The 21087-nt window shown below is 48.2% G+C and overlaps 1 protein-coding gene across 10 annotated transcripts in view; it reads right to left on the minus strand.

The window, feature by feature from the left end:
• Positions 1–270: 270 nt before the first annotated feature.
• Positions 271–21087, minus strand: part of CAPS2 (calcyphosine 2) — a 1666464-nt gene continuing 1645647 nt past the window's right edge. For 7 of the 10 annotated variants that reach the window (XM_069629406.1, XM_069629402.1, XM_069629400.1 and 4 more), the window contains one exon: positions 507–814. In XM_069629406.1, coding sequence (XP_069485507.1) covers positions 639–814 — 176 coding nt within the window. In that variant the 3' untranslated portion in view covers positions 507–638. Of the gene's footprint in view, positions 815–21087 lie in introns of all 10 variants that reach the window. The other 3 variants (XM_069629399.1, XM_069629401.1, XM_069629404.1) reach the window with 2 other exon arrangements.

The raw sequence follows: 21087 nt of genomic DNA on the forward strand, positions 1-21087 counted from the left end.
CACCATGCTCCTTCGGCCATGACATAGCAATGTGATGAAGTAACCCTAGCAAGATGTTTTGAGAAGAGGATGGCTAGAAAGTCCATAAAAAGGACATAGGATTGCTCTATAGACGCTCCATCCCAGCATAAAGCTGCTTTGGTCCCCGCGCCAGTTTTCATTCATGCTTGGCTTCTTGTGTTGAGATTGCGACAAAATATGCAGAGAACAAGACTAATTATAAATTAAAACCGAGCACTTTGTACAAATAACGCATGGTAGCTAGTCAAAATGGTTTGCAGCACATTGCTTATTTTATTCTGATGTAAGTTATCAGTTCACAGGCCTGCTGGACTCACTGGCAGTCAACATGAAGGTAAAGCATACAAGGACATACTTAAGTACCACCTTCAAAAACTACAATTGACAGTCTGTGGCTGGAATTCAATTAGTATGATGGAATTGTGAGAAAATGGTGAACACAACATTTTTTTTAAAATATACAAGAACATATATCAAAAGATAAATGCAAATAAATTAATCCCTAAAATAAATAGGATGCATTTTAAAAGGAGAATGATTGGAAAGAAAGGTCCAGAACATTTGTTGTACACTGTCCAACAGTTTTTAATGACATACTCGTAATCTGATTTTTTGTTTTATATCCCCCAGGAGTTCCTTAAAACATTCACAAAATCTTCATCATTCATAATGCCAATACTCAGTCCCTCGTAGTAATCTTCAAATTCGCAGTATGACACTTCATTGGGGTTACTGCAAGCATCCTGCAACGTTTCCAGCAAGGCACACCTAATCTCTTCTTCTGTCGCTGTACCTAGTGAAACAAAAGTAAAGTAGCAGTGTTATTGCGCCAAATCAAATAACATATAATGCTGCTAGTCAATTTTTGGGCAGAATTATTAATATGCCAGCAACATGTCTTTCTTTGTTCTATTTAATCAATTCATTCGGTTATGAAATGCGACATCGCAATAGTCTCTCGAAGTGCTTTAGATTGTCTGGAACTTTGGCAGGAACATTCATGGTAAACAGTACATGTCATTGCAATACATGAAAATACCGATTATGATTTACACAACATGAGCATTTTTGGCAGAGATGAATAGTACAGCGACGTTATTTTAAGCAGTTGTGTGTGTTGTGCGGATTGCTATGTCCGTGAATAAGTGATTGCTGGCACGAGAACTGTATTTGGAATGGGACACAACCAACTAATGCAGGGCCATGCACTACAAGATGGCAGCATGTTCCTACGTATCCATCTATCACTAAAGCAAATAATTGAGTTGAGGGCTCTGTGATTACATGTTAGATATATTTTACATACCATTCATATTACATAAACATTATATAGTAAAGGATACATTATAAAGCATTTGCATTGGCTAGACCCCAGTTTGTTGAAATAGTTGCAGGAACAATATGTGTTAAAATTCAATGGCATGTTTAGCTGTGCCGTTACATTTAGTTACATATTCATAACCCGTGCATCTGTCCATTTTGGACCCATTACTTAGCAATAACACATTCCTCTTTTTTCCCCAGAAAAGTGTCACGAGTCTTGCTTTGTTTTTTGGCATAAAAAGGCCGCAGATTTATTTTCCACAATATCATAAAACACTCTGTACACATTAGTGAAAATAATTCAGAAGATGCAGCGACTGCTCCGTGTCCAAAAACCTGCTTCCCCCTTTCCTTCCAAAAGTCCATCATAGGCCCAACTCTCCCAGCCCTTTGCGTCTGAGCCTCGCCTGGCCATGCAGGTGTTCGTGGGCGGGGAGAGTGCCATTTCCTTGGGGGAATCTGAGCCCTTGTTGTTCCCCCAGACGTCCGTGCCGTTTAGGCTCCCAAGGGGCGCTGGTCTGGGAAGAGCAAAGACTCTTCCAGCTTTCTCCTGGCTCATCCGGAGTCTGTCTCTTGTGTTTGGTTGCCCAAACACTGCTACGCCACAGGTGGGTTACCGCCCACCGTGGCTACCCCCTGCTCTCTTCCTACATTTCTTGGATTTCTGTGCAAAGGGTCCAGAAGAATATCTCCAACCCCATAAGTGACAAATGTACCCCATCTTTCAGAAGATACACAAGGGAATTTAAATTAATCAAGCAGTGACTGCTCTGGCCAAAAACCCCTGCCCGTGTCAGAGCCCCCTTCCCAGGATTGTCGGGTCGGTATCTCCCAGATGTATGGCCAGTATGTCCATCCTTTGCTGTTTCCAATGCTATCAGCGCACTTGCCCCTGCAGCTGCGCCCCTTTCCTCCCCGGCACCCTGCCAAGCCCGATCTCATTTCCTCCGGGCTGCTGCTAGTGGGGAGAAAAGGTGGCATGTCGATTTTATATTCTTTCCGGCCTGATAAACCTCTTCACACCCAGACCTCCTTTCCCATTGCCCACACATGAACACCTTTTTTGTTTTTGTTTTTAGAGATTATTCATTGGAATTTAAGATGCTAAGGCCATGCCTGCTGTACTTCTTCCCTTGCCACCTGTCCATCCCGCTCCGCCTTAACCAGGGCGTGCCTGCTCTGGGACCCTCTTTTCTCTGTCCCTTTCCATCTTGTTCCTCCTTAACCACTGTGGGCCTGCTCCGGGTCACTTCTGACCCTGCCACCTTTCCATCCTGCTCCGCCTCAACCACGGCGGCCCCGGGTGCGCCTGCTCTGGGACACTTCTGCCCCTGCCACCTTTCCAACTTGTTCCTCCTACTGCACGGCAATGGGTTCCTCACCACTTTTACTCGGCTACAGCTCCCCAGCGAACTTAACCTTGCTCTGCCTGCCCTTGCAGGAGTTACCATGCTGGGGGAGCGCCGTTCTTGCTGGGTGAAGTAGAGCTTATGTTCCTTAGTTAGAGTCTCAGGCGCCACCTTTGCCTTACTTCCCCTCTCTCCTCAGTCCTCTCGGGCTAAACTCGACCCACAAGAATCCCTAGTCTTGAGCCATCTTTCCTCATTTTACATTTCCCAGAGTTTTGTGCTGAATTCCCCTATGGAGCTTTATCCCTATTGCTGACAAATGTCTGCCTTCCACTGGTTTATACTATGGAGATTTTGGGTTGATCAGCCCACGCCTGCTCTGTGTACCACATCTCCAGGAGCTTAGAGCACATTGTGCCCAATTTCCAGTAAAATTTCCCCTGCCCCATGCTGGCCAGTGCACTCGCTCTCTTGTATATTCAACCAGGGGCTACATACTCCACCCATAGAAATTCATCCACCCCTTTAATAGACTAATGCCCCCCCGCCTTAACCTTGCTCCGCCTGCTGCAAGCTACCAACTGGGGGATCGCCGTCCTAGATGGGCGAAGCCGACTTTTTAGTCCTTTGTTAGACTTGTACCTCTGCCTTCTTTTCCCCAATGTGTCAGCCCAGCTTCCATTTTTGCATGTCCTGTACGCACCACCTCCCAACATTCACGAGAGGGCTCTCCCTTTCCATTTTACTTATCATGTAAGGCAACTGCCATGACCAAGAAGCCTGCCCCTCTTCAGGCGTCCCTAGTGGTCCTATCCCACAACTTTATATTGCTACCTGCCATGCACACCTTTACCCCTGTTACCTGATCATTTTCATTGGTCGGGTGCAAGGGTGCGCTGACCCTGCTACCTGTGCCTTTAAACATGTGCCTGCTGCTCTCAGTGTACCACACTGCGTTGTTTAATATCAAGTACTTCTTAAGCCCCAACCAGACTGTTCCCAACACCGCATCACGTTGCAGCTTTGTTAAGTGTGTACGCTTGACCACTGGCCCTCCGTCCTACCTGCCAACTAGTGATCTGCTTAATCGAATCCCAAATCTATAGAACGGGCTGGCCTTGCCGAACTGTTAACAAGAAACCAGCAGAGGGAATCAAGAGCAGGTGGCACATGATATGATAGGTTATGTATAACGTGCGTAACACCCCGGGTTTCTAAGCGCAAACCTATGCAGACTTTGTGCCCCCCACAAGTCAACCTGTATCATAGTATTGGGGCCTGCTTGACCTCTTGCCCCCACACGACTGAAATAACTGTGCCCCTGGCACGCCATCCTGTATCATAGCATGCAGGCTTGCCCAACCTCTTATCCTAATACCTGCCATCTTTGTGCCCCTTTTGCGCCAAGCTGTTTGGTATCTTGGGGGCTTGCTACCCCCTTTTCCCAAACCATTGCAATATTAGTGCTCCCAACCCATCATCCTGCCCCATTAGCATGGAGGTCCGCATCACTGTCCCCAACCATAATAACACAATGCTTCGGGTGAGCCAACCCTTTATCTGTTCCCCAGCAACGTTACTTACATCAGACACGGCGTTCGAAAAACATTGCCCACCGTCGGGACAATTCCCCACAGCAAGGTCCCATACCTCAGGCCTACATATCACTCGCCCGATACCCATGCTGAACCCCGCTGCATCGTGGATAATTCCCCCAGCGACCAGATATAACCAACTCATTGTCCGGTTCCAGGTGGTTTCCCACCAATCAATCCATAAACATGCCCAGAGGATTCCGAACCTCGCATAGGAACTCTGGTCTCCCGCCTTGCAAGACGCAGCACTTACCACATGAGCCACTGGTGGCTGTGCCCAATGGCTCAGCTAATAAACCCCTTTCTATTTATAATGCATTTGCTTCCCCACTACTCCTATATATGGCTGTGGCCCTCAAACCTGTGTTGTTTTCCTTAAATCCTGCCGAAGTCCCCCATAATTCATGCAACATGACTGCCACGTTTGTATTGGCAAGCCCCAAACTTTCATGGGCGTACATTTAGGGATGGGACCGGGGTGTTTGTCCCCCCCCCCCCCAACTTTCCTAGTAACATTTTTTTTTTTCTCGTTTCCCTTCATTTTGCTGGGGCACCCCTTCTTCAAATGTCATGTCCCCCAAGCCATTTTCAGCAAAGGTACTCCCCTGCAAAAATTCACCCTAAGAGCACCACTACCTAAGTGGGCCTTAAATCACCACGGTCCCTGAAAATCAAGAAACAAGTCTGCCGCGTTTTGTATGTTGCACACATGACATACTGCATGTACCTGATATGGGCGGGACTACCCATGTGCATTCTCCAGAGCAAACAACTATCATCCTCCCTCAAATGTATTTCGACCCAGAAATGCGCTCTGCAGTCGCCCCTTCCTGCGCCGGTCACCTAACAATAGCGCAGTCTGAGATCCTCCGATAGCTCACACTATCTGTGTTCCATTGCGCTATCCCCAAATGTGCTTATAAAATTTAAAGCTATGCCTTGCCCTTACAATGGTCTTCCCCAAACCTCCGTGTATATGCCTCCCGAGTATGCATTTGCCAACTCAATCAGCACACCCGGTATGGCTTACTGCCAGCCGATGCGTCATCGAATGGGACTACCAGACCCAGGACGCAGCATGATTGCTCGCATTGGCGTGAGCCTGATCTTGATCTTCCTTTCCCAGGAACAATGTGATGCACCAACCACATACTCCAATGTATCCCGCTTGCTGGTCGAGAATAACTTTATCCCCTAATGTATGCACTTAACAAAAATGCCCACATATCTGTTTGCTGTATACCCAGCAATTCCCTTTTCACATATTGGTGTATGATGTAACATTGCATTTTACTGACATATAACCTGCGTGACTACCACACATAATTAGTGGACTGATCCGATCCCAGGCCGCATCCAACAATAGTAAGCGAAACCCATCCAGCTCGCCATTTATATTACTCAGCCCTTCCGCTGCTCTGGACCTCCTTCAAAGTGGCCCCAATCGAGCTAATCCCCAACATTCGAAAGCGGCGGCATTATGGACAGCACGACATTGACCCTTATCGTACTGCTGTGCCCCACATTTGAATGCAAACACCCAATGTGCAGTTCCATTCTTGCAACCTGCTCCCCACACCGCGGTTTTGATCCCGCTAAGGTCACAGACATGGGGCCTTTGAACTGCACTGCACTGAAATTAAGACATTCCGGAGCCCTGCCTCCCTAGAAGGATAAAAGCAACCTCAAATCCAAAAATTGACAACGAGGCCAATGCAGGGAACAAACCTGTGACCTTGGCATTATTAACACCATGCTCTAACCAAATGAGCTAATTGGCCATGTACACGCAATGCACCCGCCTTTCTCCTTTTCACATGCCATATCGGGCTTGTGTGTTCCCCTCCATTTTCCAGTTGCAAGCGTCCAATTCCCTTCTAGCCGGCATCCGCCCTGCTCACTGCCCCTAAAGCATGCAACCGTTCCGACTCTCAGTCCATTTTGCAAAACCACTCTAAAACGGTCAACCAACAATGCGGGCAGAAAAAGGCAGCACCCAGCTCCCGCTACCTCGCCACTTGCCCCCACGGCGTTACATTTCAAACTCACTGCATGCCTCACTAACCTCGAAACAGCCGTGGGCTGCTGCTGTACCCATCCATTTTGCAGCCCCTCCGCTTTCACAAGCCGGCCGAACCCTGCCTATGTGTATTCTCTCGGCTCATTGCCTCTCCTTCGAAAGCAACATCTAATCCCATTCAAAACCGGGACGACATCTTTCCACTGAGCCTCCACAAACATGGGGAGTGGTGCTGGCATAAAGTTTGTGTATTAACCCCTTCCACCGGGAACCAGCTGGTCCTAAAAGCGAGACCGATGCACGAATGCCATGAGCTATTATATATCTGTTCAGAGCAAGCTCTTTGATGGTAGAGCTGCAAAGTGCATCACCCCTGGGCGCCTACAGGCTTTCCCGTCTCTAACAGCATTTGCAACATCCACTCTCAGAAGAGGAGCCATCTGTTGCTGCCGCCCAGCCCCCTAGACAACCGCCACTTTGCCCGAGTTACTACCATAGCAATAAACTGCCCCCCCCCCGGGACAAATGGCCCCGATCACTGAAAAAAAAACGCTCTAACCTTACCAACAGCAGGCGCAAGTGCAAAACCTCCCCTGCGCCTGTTCTAGCCCTGGGCATACCTTGCTTCCGACCGGCCAAAGCCAAGCCCTGCTTTCCCTTTGTTGCCAAACCTGCTCCTTACCCGACGGCCATTCCTGGCTGCTGCAACGTTCTTTCTGGCCCGAACCTGCGGCAACTGGAGACCGTCCACTTCTGGCTTGAGAACACTACACGACATCCTGCTCGACTCAAAACTGGAAACATCCTTCATCGGGGTCCGTAACTGCATGGCATTACGACCAGCACCACCACTGGAAACGAAATTCTTCAAACCTTCTTCATCCTGATCCGGAACCGCAAAAAACGAAGTCCTCTGTTGGCAGGCGGGCATCCCACTGCCAAGGCTGGATGCTGCCTGCAATGGGAAGCCCGCTTGCTTTCAAGGGGGGTAGCCCTGCCCCTTTCCATTGTAGCCCTTCGCTGGCTTTTTCCCTCATCTTGCCGCGCTGCTTCGTTTTTGCGGGCTTTCCCCCGCTTTGGCGCGCTTCGGCGAGTTCCTCCCCTCCTCCATTCTGAGGAGGGGGAGGGAGATAAGGCTGAAGAGGACACAGCCCGGGTTATCTGGGTGCCTCCTCCATATTCGGAATTTCCGTCGTCACTGTCATAGACAATGGTCTGTTTTTTTCCAGGTGAAACGTACCATGCACTGAATGAAGCACATTACACAATAACAGAACTTCAGGAAATAATCATCTCTAGAGATAGACATGCGCTATATGCTATACTTATTTCCTGTTAAATTATGTATACAGCATAACGGCCGCCTTCTCTTCTTCATGTCGCAAGAAAATGCCTGGGAAGTCTATTTTCGCTCTCTACATACTGCTGGGGGGAGGAGGAGTTCCTTTAAACCCCCATTCAGTCCTCAGCGCAGAGCTGCATAAAGGTGCAGTCTGAGCAGTCCAGGCTGTCAGGCTTCTGTGCCTCTCTGCAAGTGTAGCGGGGTAAGTGGGACTGTTCTTCTGCTTATGTCCTCGATGCGTGCCCTGCATAGCACTGCCATTATGCCCGCCCCATGTGACTTTAAGCAGATCTCAGATGAGGAAATGATGGTGGCAGTGAATTTACCATTCATTCCCACTGTCGCTTCCACTAAGCTCTCCTCTAGTCTCTGCATCATCTGAAGATTTGGAGGATGTAGGGGCGGCCAAGGAACCTCCGATTGTCTCCCAGAGTTTTGAACTCGTAGCGCACCGGGTGCGACCCGAAGGGTCTTAAATCATTTCCACCTACTTCCCTTCTAAGGGTAGGGCGGTGTCTCGAGTTAAGGGGAAAGGTCCCCTGCGTTCTGTGAATTCAGCGACAGCAGAGTGCTAATTACCAAAAATTGCAGAGGAAATGATTGACCTTGTGGACCCCTCTTCACCCTTAAAAGGGGGAGTGGAGTGGTTTTGATGACACACCGCCGGGGGTTTAACCAAAGTACGTGCCAGATTTTGATTCATCTGTGTCTTCTGTCAGGATGTCCGGCACATTCTCTCTGAGAGTGCTTTTAGACATCAAACTGAGGACTGCCCCTTCCCACGGCCTAACGAGCAGGACTGTGCATTTTCTTGTGGAGATAAACCAAGTGCTATTCATCTTGCTGTCCCTCTAAGAGGTTGTCCTTGTGTCTTTGTTATTTAAATTTGAGAACATTAAGTTGCACACGACGATGAAGGAGTTCGTGTTCAATGGTTGTATGTTGAAGCAGGACCGACTGTCAAGGGGTGCCTAGCACAGTGAATCTTGGTGCTAATGTCTGTCCCATGGGCATGGGAGAATCGAAAGGGTCAGGGATTATGCATCCTCAACGTGGCTCTCCACAAGTTATGCCTGGTGATTTAATTGCTGTTGATACTACTGTGGCCCCTAAATTGGAGACGGTCGACCTCACCGTTGCTGAAACTGATGCGGAGTGTGTGATAATAAAGTCCAACAGCTCCTCCAAAACACCAAATTTGAACAACGCTGCTAATATACACAGTTTGTCGACTCAAGATGTCCAAGAGAGGTTACCTCCTCGATATTCCTCGTTTGGTAAAAAGATGATCAATGACATTCTGTGTTCTACCAAGCAGGGTGCTAGTAAGAAAGTTCTTCACCTCTCTAAGAATAAGAAAACATCCAAGAACTGCTGTAGGGAGAATTCTGCAGAATGAGTTAATTTCCCTTACCATTTGAGACCCCCAGCAACTTTGCTGGATTTCTAGGACTTTCATTTTTACCTGAAAACAGTGTGATCCTTTTTTCCCACTCTTTCATGTATTTTGATGTGTTTTTTACTTTTGTGTTCTTTGGATATGGAGTTTTTAGACAAACTCCATAGGCATCGGCTTTTTCTTGTGCGTCACACATCACCTTCAGTTCAGTGGCACAGGGATGTATTTCAGACTTCCCAAGGTGTATATACCTTCTCTGGGACTGACTACTGTCTCCCAGTGCATGTAAAGTTAAATTGACTTTGCTAGTCTTTTTAAATTCATAGACCCAGCACACACTATCTTCCTATAGAGTGGTGGAGGGGTTGCCTAGCATCCTCTCTGTATAAACACTAATTTAACAGTCAAATGTTACCCTTTCCTCTTGAAATGGCTGGTGGCAGTGGTTTTAGAACAAACTACCATTATTTTTCCCGACCGCGAAAACCGGAAGCTAAAAATAGGGTCAGCCATGTTTTCCAATATGGCGCCCAAGACCTCTCTGTAAAAACAGACTCTGGTTATCTTTTTTGCCGTTTCTTTTAGGAAAGGTCCTTCTAGTGTTTGTCTCTGCACACCAAACCAGGTTTGGTTCCTTTGTTCGATGGACTTTGGCGGGCTTCAGTGCTGAAGCCCTCCTCTGGCGCCTGGGGTTGACAGGATGTGAGGGAGGTGCCCGAAACTCGCTGTGCTTAGTCTCCTAGGAGACCTGAATGCACTCTGGAGTGAATGGCTTGCTGGCTGTCCGGCAAGGACAGCCACCCTGCTCAGTGAGTGACAGCTGGGCTGGAATGAATGGGAGAAAACTGTTTAAAAGCAGGTCTCTGGGACTTGGAAAGCAGAGTCGACCACTGGAACGAAACAACCTAAGACGAGCTGAAGGAAGATGGCTGCTGCAACTCCTGGACCATTGGTTTGCCCGGTGAAGCCCTGCTGCAGGTCCGAATTGCCGGAAACTCCCTCGAGAGAGAAGCTTTTCAAGGACGACTTCTTCCCTTGAGTTGGTGGGAACAACCAACTTGCAAACCACCTGGACACCGTCTCCATACTGGTCGAATTTTCTTCAGAGTGCTGTTGAAAACCGGATAGCCAGTGAGAAGGATACCAGTTTGTGGACTTTAAGGCACTCGCACCTTAAAACCGACATTTAGCCAAGCTTGTGGCTTCTCCCCGGGGCAGTGCAGGAACCTCCCGATGTCCTCCTTGTCCCCATGACTGAAGCTCAGGAACAGCGAGATCTGCAGGAACAACTGCCTCAGCTACAGCTTTTCTTCATCCATAAGGTGCTGTGCAAACGCGGTGTGGAAATCCTTTCGGTTTGTGAAACTTTCCCAACTTTGAAGTCTTGTTCGCTCCTAATCCGACATATAACTCTTTTTCTGGCAAACTACTTCTAAGAACATTGGCAAAGACTGAACCGTTTACTACCAGAACTGCGCTATCCTATCCAAAACATTGAACCATTGACTTTGGCCAAGGCCTATTGAATTTAATTGCCTCTTGTAGTGAAATGAAACTATTTGCCCTGCCTCTGAAAGTAATTGTGTTTCGATTCTTATAACCTTTGTCTTTCTACCCTTTTTGAAAGTTACTGAAGTGCCATTTTGCTCCCACTTCAAGGGAGCCTAACCTGTTCAGAAACATATTGGTTGTGTACTCTAGTGTATTAAAGTGTGATATTGAGCGGTTTCTTGCTAGTGGAATGTTTTCTAACTAAATGTGTAAATAAATGTATATTCTTTTACCAAGAAACCTTGAGTAAGTGTTTGTTTGAACTACTGTGATTGCAAGTCCTGTGTGTAACATCTTTTACTGCTCAAATCCCTCTTGAGATAAGTTTGGCTGCTCAGCCACTGCTACCACATAACTGTGTAGTACAGGCTTGTACCAAAGGTGAGATTGTGCTTACACCTGTAGTCTTAATTGTGTGTAGTGTTCCCAAAGGGAACTGCATGTAATTCTGCCTAACAACCGCTTAGGGTTGAAATGGGATACATTTTCCATCAAGAGTTTTTCTGAAGAATTTGTTCGCTAAACCCATGGTTAAATCCACCCTACTGAAGGATTTGTTCATCGTGACTCCACTGGTGGGAAAAATAATAACACTTTGGACATGAGATTAATTCCAGATCGCTGGTGTCGGTTGTATTACCTACCCCCAATGTACATCTGGGCGACGGAGTTACTGGTGTTGTGATTTGTAAATCAACTGATTTCGCACCAATCCTGACCTCTGAGGGGTGGGGGGGAGCTCAAGTGCGTAGTGGGCCCACTCCTCTGGGTCAGCAGTTGGGTCTAGCCCCCGCCCTGGTTGCAGGCAAGGGTTGGATTGATGCTATTGGCACCCGCCACCCCATTCCTAGGCCTGCTCCTGTGTTTAATTCCTGTGCCCCATCTTTCTGTTGTCAACATACTGTGACCTCTAATTATGTCTGTGGTCGGGTTGAACTCGGTCTGAACATGGGTGGCGGTTGTGATTGTAACGATGCTCTGGGTGATGGTGTTCTAGACTAATGCTATCCCTGGGAATCGTTTTGAATCTCTGCGGCTCCTTGGACCTTTAGTGGGATCCAGGGGTTTCACATCGAACAAGCAGTCTGGCAGGGCAAAGAATTACAAGCAGGCCAGTAATATACTTTTGGCAGAATGAGTCCTTACTGATAAAGCAGCATTGGTCTTGAATCAATCTAACATTCTTCGCCTACTTCAAAGTGTTCATGGTTTAGCAGGCATTACTAAAGGAGATCTTCAGAGGGTTGACTTCTTTGACATTCATCGAACAGATCGGGCCCCTGTTTACTTTGGCTCTTAATTTACGTTTGAGTCTGTGCTGCATGAATGAGACACACTGCGTGCTGAGGGTTTTGATCTGAATTTGTTTTCCCCTCAAGCCTGTGTGGGTAGTGGTGCTGATAATTTCAGCACCACTACCCACACAGCAAGCATGGTTTGGCTGATGAAATCTCTGCCCTCGTAGTAGGATGAAGGCTTCAGAAGCGACGAGTGACTGGTTGTGGATACTGGGCTCGACCCGCCGCCATTAATAGCGTCTCACTCTTTGGCTCTTTGTCTATTTTGTGCTGGGACACCAGGGGGCATTTTCATCTATTAAGTAACCCGGAAGTCAGTACTATGTTTAAATCTTTTTTATTATATGTTTGCAGGAAACCTGGCTTTTATCCTCTCCATCGTTTGATGGTTATGGGGTTTTGACCAGGTGGTCGTCTAGGATGACCGTTTGGAGGTCTTAGCATTTTGATTAGGTCAAGCCCTGAGATTACGGTGGTTAGACACTGGAGTCTCTTCTCTGGTGTTTTGATAGCTCATGTCTGCCCAACAGTTGATTCCCTATACATCTTCTAAGTTTAAACATCTATTTGCATGAGAGGATGAATGATATGGGTGATCTTCTTGAGAAAACTGCAATCTGCATTGATGACTGGCGTGGAGAGTACCAAAATGGTAAAATCATGGTCATGGGTGATCTGAATTCAGAGTGTGTCGCTCTCTCTGCAAAATATGAATGTGATCTCTTGGAACCACTGTGTTCTTCTAAGCAACGGAATGGACAAATGTGGATGAGCCATCTGGAGAGTTTAGGTTTGCTCCCATTAAACGGCAGTGTTCATGGGGACACTTCCATCTCTTCACCATGGTCCAATGGTAAAGCAGAATCAACAATTGATTATACCTTTCTAAAAGCCTTGATGCATGAAAATTGAATAATGATGAATTATGGTGTACTCCCCTTTTAGTGATCACTGTATCCTCCAAGATTACATCAATTATATGATGTGGCATTTATAAAGCGCTTATAGACAAGTGTTTCTAGGCGCGACAAGACTAGGAGGGGGGAAACAAGGGAGGACAAAATAAAGATCTTACTAGGCCTTGTGTCATTCAGATGGCGCAAGTGCAGGGAAGTGGGAAGGGGCGAAGTGCCAGGGGGAAGAGGAATTGATGTTAACTCACAAGTGCGCCAGTGGGTGACTCATACGTGCAGAGAGAAGGCACTGTAGGGTTGCATATACAGAGCCTTAAGTGCTGGGGAGCCCGGAGGCAGTGCAAGAGCAACTGGACATGCAGAAGCCTGGGCCCGAGTTCAGAGGGTGACCAGTGCGCAGAACAGTCAGGTGCATCAGCAGGGGAGACGAAGAGAGAAAGTGGAAGCAAAAAGGAAGGTCTTGAGTTGCTTCCGGAATCAGAGGTAGTTCTGCAAAAGTTTGAGAGAGGCTGTTCCAGAGGGAGGTGCCAGCCGATTAGATAATTATGACCCCAACTCTCTGCTTGGAGAAGCTTCTGACCCTTAGAGTTGGAGGTGGATGAGAGGAGAGCTCGAGAAGGAAGACGTTTTGGAAGAGGAAGTTGGAGGTAGAGCGGTCCCAGGCCCGAGAAAGCCTTGAGGACAATGCAGAGGGCCTTGAAGTTGATCCTTGCAGCCATGGGGAGCCAGTGAAGAGATTTAAGAGATGGAGAGATACAATCCCTGGGCCTGAGGCCAAGGACAAGTCTCGTAGTGCTGTTCTGGATAACTTGTAAAGGTTGAAGAGTAGAGGCAGGACGATTTAGAAAGAGGCTGTTGCAATAGTCCAGCCTATAGAGGACCAGAGCTCTGGTGACAGTGAGCTTCTGGGGGAAAGTGAGAAAAGAATACCTCTGAGGAGGTACATCTGATAGTTTGACTTCTTAGAGACGTCAGAGATGTGAGGAGAGAAGGAGAGGGTGGAGTCGAAGGTGACACCAAGGTTCTTATCCTCACAGGAAGGAGCAGAAAGAGGGTCCAGAGTGGGCGGCCAGAGAGAGAGGAAAGGAGGGAGCGGGAATCCCAATGAGTAGGATCTCAGTCTCACTGGCATTAAGGCTGAGATCACTGCTGGCACACCATTCCTGAATTGTGGCCAGACAGTCTGGTATGAGAGAAGAAGCAGAGGTGGCTGAGGGGAGCCTGAAGGAGAGCGGAGTGTCATCTGCATAACAATGAAATTGGAGCAGAAAGTAGCGATGCAATGGGCAAGAGGTGCCAGGTAGTGGTTGAAGAGCCAGGGAGAGAGGTTAGACCCCTGGGGAACACCAAAAGTAGCGAGATAGAAGAGTAAAGACCCAAGTTGGACTGGAGAGGGTCGGTCGGTGAGAAAGGAGGTCAACCAGGCCAGTGCCTGATCAGTAATGCCAATGTTGTCCCAGAGATGATTGAGCAGGATGGCATGGTTAACTATGTCAAAATCAGAAAATAGATCAAGGAGAATGAGGACAGAAGGGAGATTAGAGCCAAGATTGGAGAGCAAGTCTTCACAGGTGTTCAGGAGAGCAGAGTGCTTAAGGGGAGAGGGGAACATTCCAGTGGCAAAGGAGTAATTGCAGAAATCGGCCAAGGCTGGGGCAAGGGTGTCGATGTGGTCCTTGATAGTTCTGGATGAGCAGGGGAGAACCTGCTTCGATGAGACTTTCATAGATCAGACTTGTCTAGAAACATTGTCAGGGGTGAACAGGGGAATAGAGGAGAAAGGAGGAGGAGGGACAGCCTCAGACAGCCTAGGAGTGGTAGAGGAGGAGGAAAAGGAGGTAGAGGATGGACACGATGTCCTTAGTTTTAGTAGTGAAATGAGAAGCCAAGGCCATGCATGGGGGCTGGGAGGGAACAGGAGAGGTAGAGACTTCAACAGGATTGGCCAGCTCCTTGCAGATTTTGAAAGGTTTGGCTGAGTTGTTAAGATGCCGCATAGATGCAGGCTTGGATGTAGGCTCTCTTCTTAGAGAGGACAGAGTCTGTACTGCCTTTGGACCAGGCGGCAGGCCAGTTTGTCAGGTGGTGCGCCCGAGGCCATCCACTTCCTCTCCACCACCCTAAACATGCGTTTAAGGGCGGCGAGGTCAGAATCGTACCAAGAGTTGCACTTGGATTTGGGCAAGGACATCCTGAGTGTTAGAGATAGAGAGATGAAGGTTAGTGAAGGCTGTGTTGTCAAAGTGTGAGTCAGCCAAAGGTGCAGGAGGAGGAGAGAAAGTAGCAGCAAAAGCCTCACCTTACACACGCTTCAGGGGTCGGATGACCGTGAAGGTAGGTGGCAGTGCTGGAGTCAGCTTGACCTGCGGGGAAGAGAGAGGGAGCTGGGAAGAAAGGAGAACGTGATCACTCCCTGAGAGGGGAGTGGTGAAAGGGTTAGAGAAGGGGAGGTCTGAGGAGATCTCAGAACATCCAGGGTGTGCCCTACAGAGTGTGTCGGGCAAGAGGGAAGAAGAGAGAGAGAGAGAGAGAGAGAGAGAGAGAGAGAGAGAGAGAGAGAGAGAGAGAGCGAGAGAGAGAGAGAGAGAGAAAGAGAATTGCAGAGGTTGTGAAAGAGTCCTGAGGAAGGGCTGGTAGCATCCAGGTGGATATTGAAGTCTCTGAAGAGGAGAATTTGGGAGTTAGAGGCAAGGAGGAAGTAGGAGAGGTCAGCCCACTCAGAGAGGAAGAGGGCCACCTGGCCAGGCGGCCTGTAGATGGTTCCCACAGTGAGAGAGAGGCCAGGAGAGATGGAGAGCCTGCAGACCAGGCATTCGAAGGAAGAGTAGTGCTGCATTGGAATGATAGAAGCAGAGATCCACACTGGGAAAATCAAGGATACAACCCCACCGGAACGGTTGGTTCTGGGTTCAGAGAGGATATTGTAGCCATCAGGAAGCAGAGTGTCGAAACTCGTGACAGAGCTGGCTGTGAACCAAGTCTGAGTGAGTCTGAGTACATCCAAAGCAAGCTCTTCAAGGAGATGGCAGAAGTCAGGAGAGTGTTTGACAGCTGAACGAGAGTCGAGAGTAGCGATGTGGAGCAGTTTGCAACATGTCAAGGACTTCTGGGGAGGTGTACGGACCAGAGGTACACCCTGCGGAAGTGTTGGAGGTGCCAGAGGTTGGGCAGGGGAGGAAGGAAGAGAAGGCAGGGTAGTCTGAGAAGGAGAAGAGAGTGCCAGAGGGGTGACAGAGGAGAGAGGCAGGGGAGGAAAGGAAGTTGAAAAGGCACGGGAAGTGTCTATCAAAGTGGAGAAAATTGGTCTGAGGGCCCTGGACAAAGACAGTGCCATTTAAGTAGACATTCATGATGCTGTCATGGCCATTGGACAAGGGTCCAGGCCCCCCCCCCCCCCAAGGTCCAAATGGACCTAGTCCAGGCACCTCTGGCGCCAGGCTCATGCAAAAATATGCTTTGCACACTCTGTGCCTAGGGCACGTGCATCAGGGCCGGGCGTGGCCATAGACCATCATTGGAAGGCACGTGCAAGCCACAAGGTGGGGCCAAAGGGAGGGGCCAGGGCCAGCCTATTTAAGGCCAACCTACCCACATGCCTCTGCTTCGCGTTATTCTGCTTTCAGCAGCGTAACTCTTACCGCTGTCCTTACCTGTTCTTCATCTCGTCGTGCATCCACTTGATTCCAGCTGCTCCATTGCTGAAGACCATCTTACCTGCATCCCGCTACCTCATCACGGAAGACACATCTTACCAGATTCCATCAACTCCATCGCTGAAGGCACACCTTACTTGATTCCAGCTACTCCATCGCTGAAGGCGCCTCTTACCTGAATCCAGCTACTCCATCGCTGAAGGCGCACCTTATCTGATTCCAGCCGCTCCATCGCTGTGCGTGCATCTTACCTGCATCTTACCTGCATCCCATTGCTATCGGAGTCAGAGCCTTTCCTCATCTGATCTGGGTGTCCAGCAACGCAGGAGCTCCACTTCTTTTCTTCACCTTCACGGTGCCTCCATCCTGCAGTCGCGGAGCTACCGCCGAGCATCCAGACACCGCTATACGCCGCCAGTCTTCTCCTGCAAGGGGAAAAAGAACACAACAGGTTAGAAGCCATATAAATAACGAACGCTTGGTCGCGCCGTACCTGAGTCTAGAGTTCCATTATAAAGGCCAACTTACCAGCTAATTCATGAGTTCCATCATTCTCAGGGAATCCCCGGACTCGCTCCATGACTCTGATCTATTGGGAAGAGATAAGACATTGCAAGAATTACTATTAATAATCAAGGCAAAAGACATTATAATGTAACAAACATTAATTATAACCAAAAGACTTACCTTCTAAGTGGATTGGTCGTAGCTGGTCTGGATCACCACTTCCACGGACTAGTGAAGCAACTAGGTCCACTCTATGCGGCCCTGCTACAGGAAGCTGGACGGAGAGCTCAACTTTACAAAACCACAGGTGAGCTTGCATGAGAAAACACTTGCGCACTTCATTTTGGCACGAAAGGGTCGAGGGAATTCACGACACCACCACGCCATTCTCATTGCCTCTCATCTTCTCTTAGGGGCAATAGCAGCGTCCAGAACAGCAGGCTCAGCAGCAGCTGGGGGAGAGAGTTTATCCAGGGGAGCCAAGTCAAGGGAGGGCTCCAACTGTGCCCCAACACCCCCGCAGAGACCAGATGAGCGTAACAGAACGCAAAGCCTCTCCGAATCTCTGCCTGGGCGTTATGAAAACCTCAAACCGACCAGTTAGCCCAATTACTGGGGGAACTGCGGGCTGAAGTGCATGCCTCAAGACAAGAGATTCATTCTTTGAGGAGAGACCTTATTGTAGCCCGAGAATGGATGGATGATTTGGCAAGGCAAATGCTCCAGGCACACGCAGGACAAGTTCCGTTACCAGGGACTGCACCAACTCCTTTGCCTCAACCATCACCACCAGTGCAAGTGGTACTTCCAGGTGCGTTCCATTGGCTCCACCAGAATGCTTCTCCGGCAACCTGAACAAATATGCTGTGTTCATGAACCAGTGCTGTCTCCACTTTTTGTGCCGACCAGGAGCCTTCCCTAATGACAGCGCAAGGGTGGCCTTTGTACTTTCCTATTTGGGAAGCTGTGCAGCTGACTGGTCCATACCATTAGTAACCCAGGATCATCCAATACCTCAGAACTTTGGGGGATTTCCAACGAGAATTGGAAAAATTGTTTGCTAAGAACAAGCATTAGACAACAAACTACTATCTCTTAGACAAGGAAACCATGACTTATTGACTTACATTGCCACCTCAACTGCCTCATTGCACAGACTAATTGGCCTAAGGAGAAACGGACCACACTCTTTTAATGGGGGCTACGTGGTAAGTTAAAAGACGGACTAGCTCAAGTGGTCAATCCGCCCGAGTGTTGTGCGGAATATATCAACCTAACTGTGCAATTGGACCACCGGTTACAAGACCGAAAAATGGACCGCACGAGGGCGGAAGGGAGCACGAGGGCGGAAAGGAGATTAGTTTACATGTGACCTTGGGACAATCAAACCAGTGCTCAAGAAACCACCGAACCTATGCAAATTGGAGGATTACGAGCTCCCATTTCTAAGGCTGAGAGGGGTAAAAGGAGACAACAACAACTTTGTTTATATTGCGGAAAGGCTGGACATTTCTTGCACGATTACCCTATTAAACCCCCCAAGAAGATGGTTGGTGCCACAGACAATGGCAACGAAGAAAAGGAACAGAAGTCGGAAAACACAGACGCCCGGCAAGTGTAGGGGGGGTCCACTTGTCGAGCGGAATTAAGAAAGTTGGACAGACCTCACACCTGGTCATCCCGGTATTAATAACCCATCACCAACAACCGTCAAGAGTACATGCTTTAGAAGCCTACATTGATAGGGGAGGTAGGAAACTACATTGATCAGGATTTGGCCGCACGGATAGGCCTTCCACTTCAGCAAAAACCACACTCGGAAACGTTACTGCCGTGGATGGCTCCCAGCTGTCTTCAGGGCCAGTAACTCAACACACCGATAAGGTGATGCTGACATGTCATGATGGTCATCGGGAAAGCATTTCATTTGATCTGATAGGGGCCCCCCAGTTCCAAATGATACTCGGAATGCCATGGCTTGAAACCCATAACACAAGGATTGACTGGCGCACAAGAAAGCTGACCTTCCCTCAAGAATGTGCAAAGAGCTGCTACCATAGGGACGTGAGGAACCTACAACTCAAGGGGAAACCCATCCTAGGAATTTCTGGTTCATTACCTTCTGAATATCAAGATTTTCTGGACGTGTTCCAAAAGGAACAAGCTAACACCCTGCCTCCACAGAACTTACGACTGACAAATCGATCTGGTCCCGGGGGCACAAATTCCCTGCAGCAGAATCTACGGTCTGACTGAGCAAGAAAATCAGCACCTAAGAACATATCTAGATCAGTACCTAGCTAATGGGTTCATCTGCACGTCCAAGTCCCCAGCCTCCTCAGCTCTCTTCTTTGTGCCAAAGAAGGGGACCTCAAAACTTGTATAGATTATAGGGTATTAAACCAGATTACCGTGAAGAATCGATACCCTCTGCCACTCATTCCCGAACTACTTGACCAAGTAAAGAATGCTCAAATCTATACAAAATTGGACCTACGAGAAGCTTACTATTTGGTAAGAGTGAAAAAAGGCGACGAATGGAAGACAGCATTCCGAACTAAATCCGGACTTTTCAAGTACCACGTCATGCCCTTTGGGTTATGCAACGCACCAGCAGCATTCCAGTTCTTTATGAACGATGTACTCCAGGAACTGCTGGATGTCTGTGTCCTTGTCTACATCAACGACATCCTCATCTATTCAGCATCCAAGGAAGATCACGTGGGCCATGTAAGGGCCGTTCTGGAAAAACTCTGTAAGCATCGGCTGTTTGCCAAATTGGAAAAATGTTTTTTCAATGTCACGGAAGTCGAGTTCTTGGGCTTCATGCTTACCCCGCGAGGTGTGCACATGGACACGCGTAAGGTGGAAGCTATTCTTCAGTGGCCATCCCCGACATTGACCAGGGGAGTGCAGAGTGTACTCGTGTTTGCCAATTTTTACCAGCGATTCATCCCGGGATTTCTCAAATCGCTCATCCTATTACTTCTTTACTAAGAAAAGAAAAAAAGTTTTCTTGGACTCTGGATGCCGAAAATGCCTTCCAGGACTTGAAGTTGGCTTTCACTTCAGCACCCGTTCTTCGGCATCCTCGACCGATCTGCCCTATTTAGTTGAGACCAATGCCTCCAGTGTGGCCATGGGGGCGGTGTTATCACAAAGGGACCCGGACATGGGGCAGTTACATCCTATTGCATTTGGTCCCGTAAGTTTACAGCACCAGAAATGAACTATGCCATAACTGACAAAGAATTATTGGCGATCAAGGGAGCTCTTAAAACCTGGAGACACTACCTCCTGGGGGCTAGGCATACTGTCACCGTTATCACGGATCACCGTAATTTGCAATATTTAAAAACTGCCAAGGCCCAAACTTCTCGCCAGCTTCGCTGGGCTCTTTTCTTCGCAGAGTATGATTTTGTGATCACATACCGACTAGGAGTGCGTAACGGAAAAGCAGACGCTCTGTTGCGAAAGGGAGAAGACAAAGACGCATTTATACCATCAGAACCAGTACCCATCATTCCGGAAGAGCGAATTCGAAATCAGATTGCAGTAACCGCCTGCTGGGAAGATTTGAAGATCGACCCCCAGTCTCAAATGGACCAAACCGCCCTACAAGAATGGTAAAACAAGGGAGACCAGTACTCCATAACGGATAATTTACCCTTGTCGGGTTTCTTGACCCACGTTTGAACTATTATGCTACAACATTTGGTGCTGTGGGCTTAGAAAATCCAAGATGGCGGAAAAGCCCACATTTGCGCCAGAATCCAGGAAAACGGCGCAGTTTTGCGCGCACCAAAATGGTCGCCTGACCTGCCACCCACCAGTGCAAAGAAAGATGGTTCTGTTCAAAATTTGTTTATTAATGTCAAAAATTGCTAAGGTCATGGGCACGAAACCACCAAACAAAAATCCAACTCTGGTTGAGTGTTCTACTTTACTCTACTGCAGATCCACATCAATGCCATGTCAAGCAAGGATCATATACTATCAAGTAAAATCCTTTCTTTTTTAAATTTATTAATTCAAGACAGCTTCCAAAAATAGGTGCAGTACCGGCATTGGCACTAACAGGCGCTAGCGATCTAAACTCTGATAGGAGCACTGTA

The sequence above is a fragment of the Ambystoma mexicanum genome, chromosome 12 (assembly GCF_040938575.1).
Source record: "Ambystoma mexicanum isolate Mex_15411 chromosome 12, UKY_AmexF1_1, whole genome shotgun sequence".
NCBI lineage: Eukaryota > Metazoa > Chordata > Amphibia > Caudata > Ambystomatidae > Ambystoma > Ambystoma mexicanum.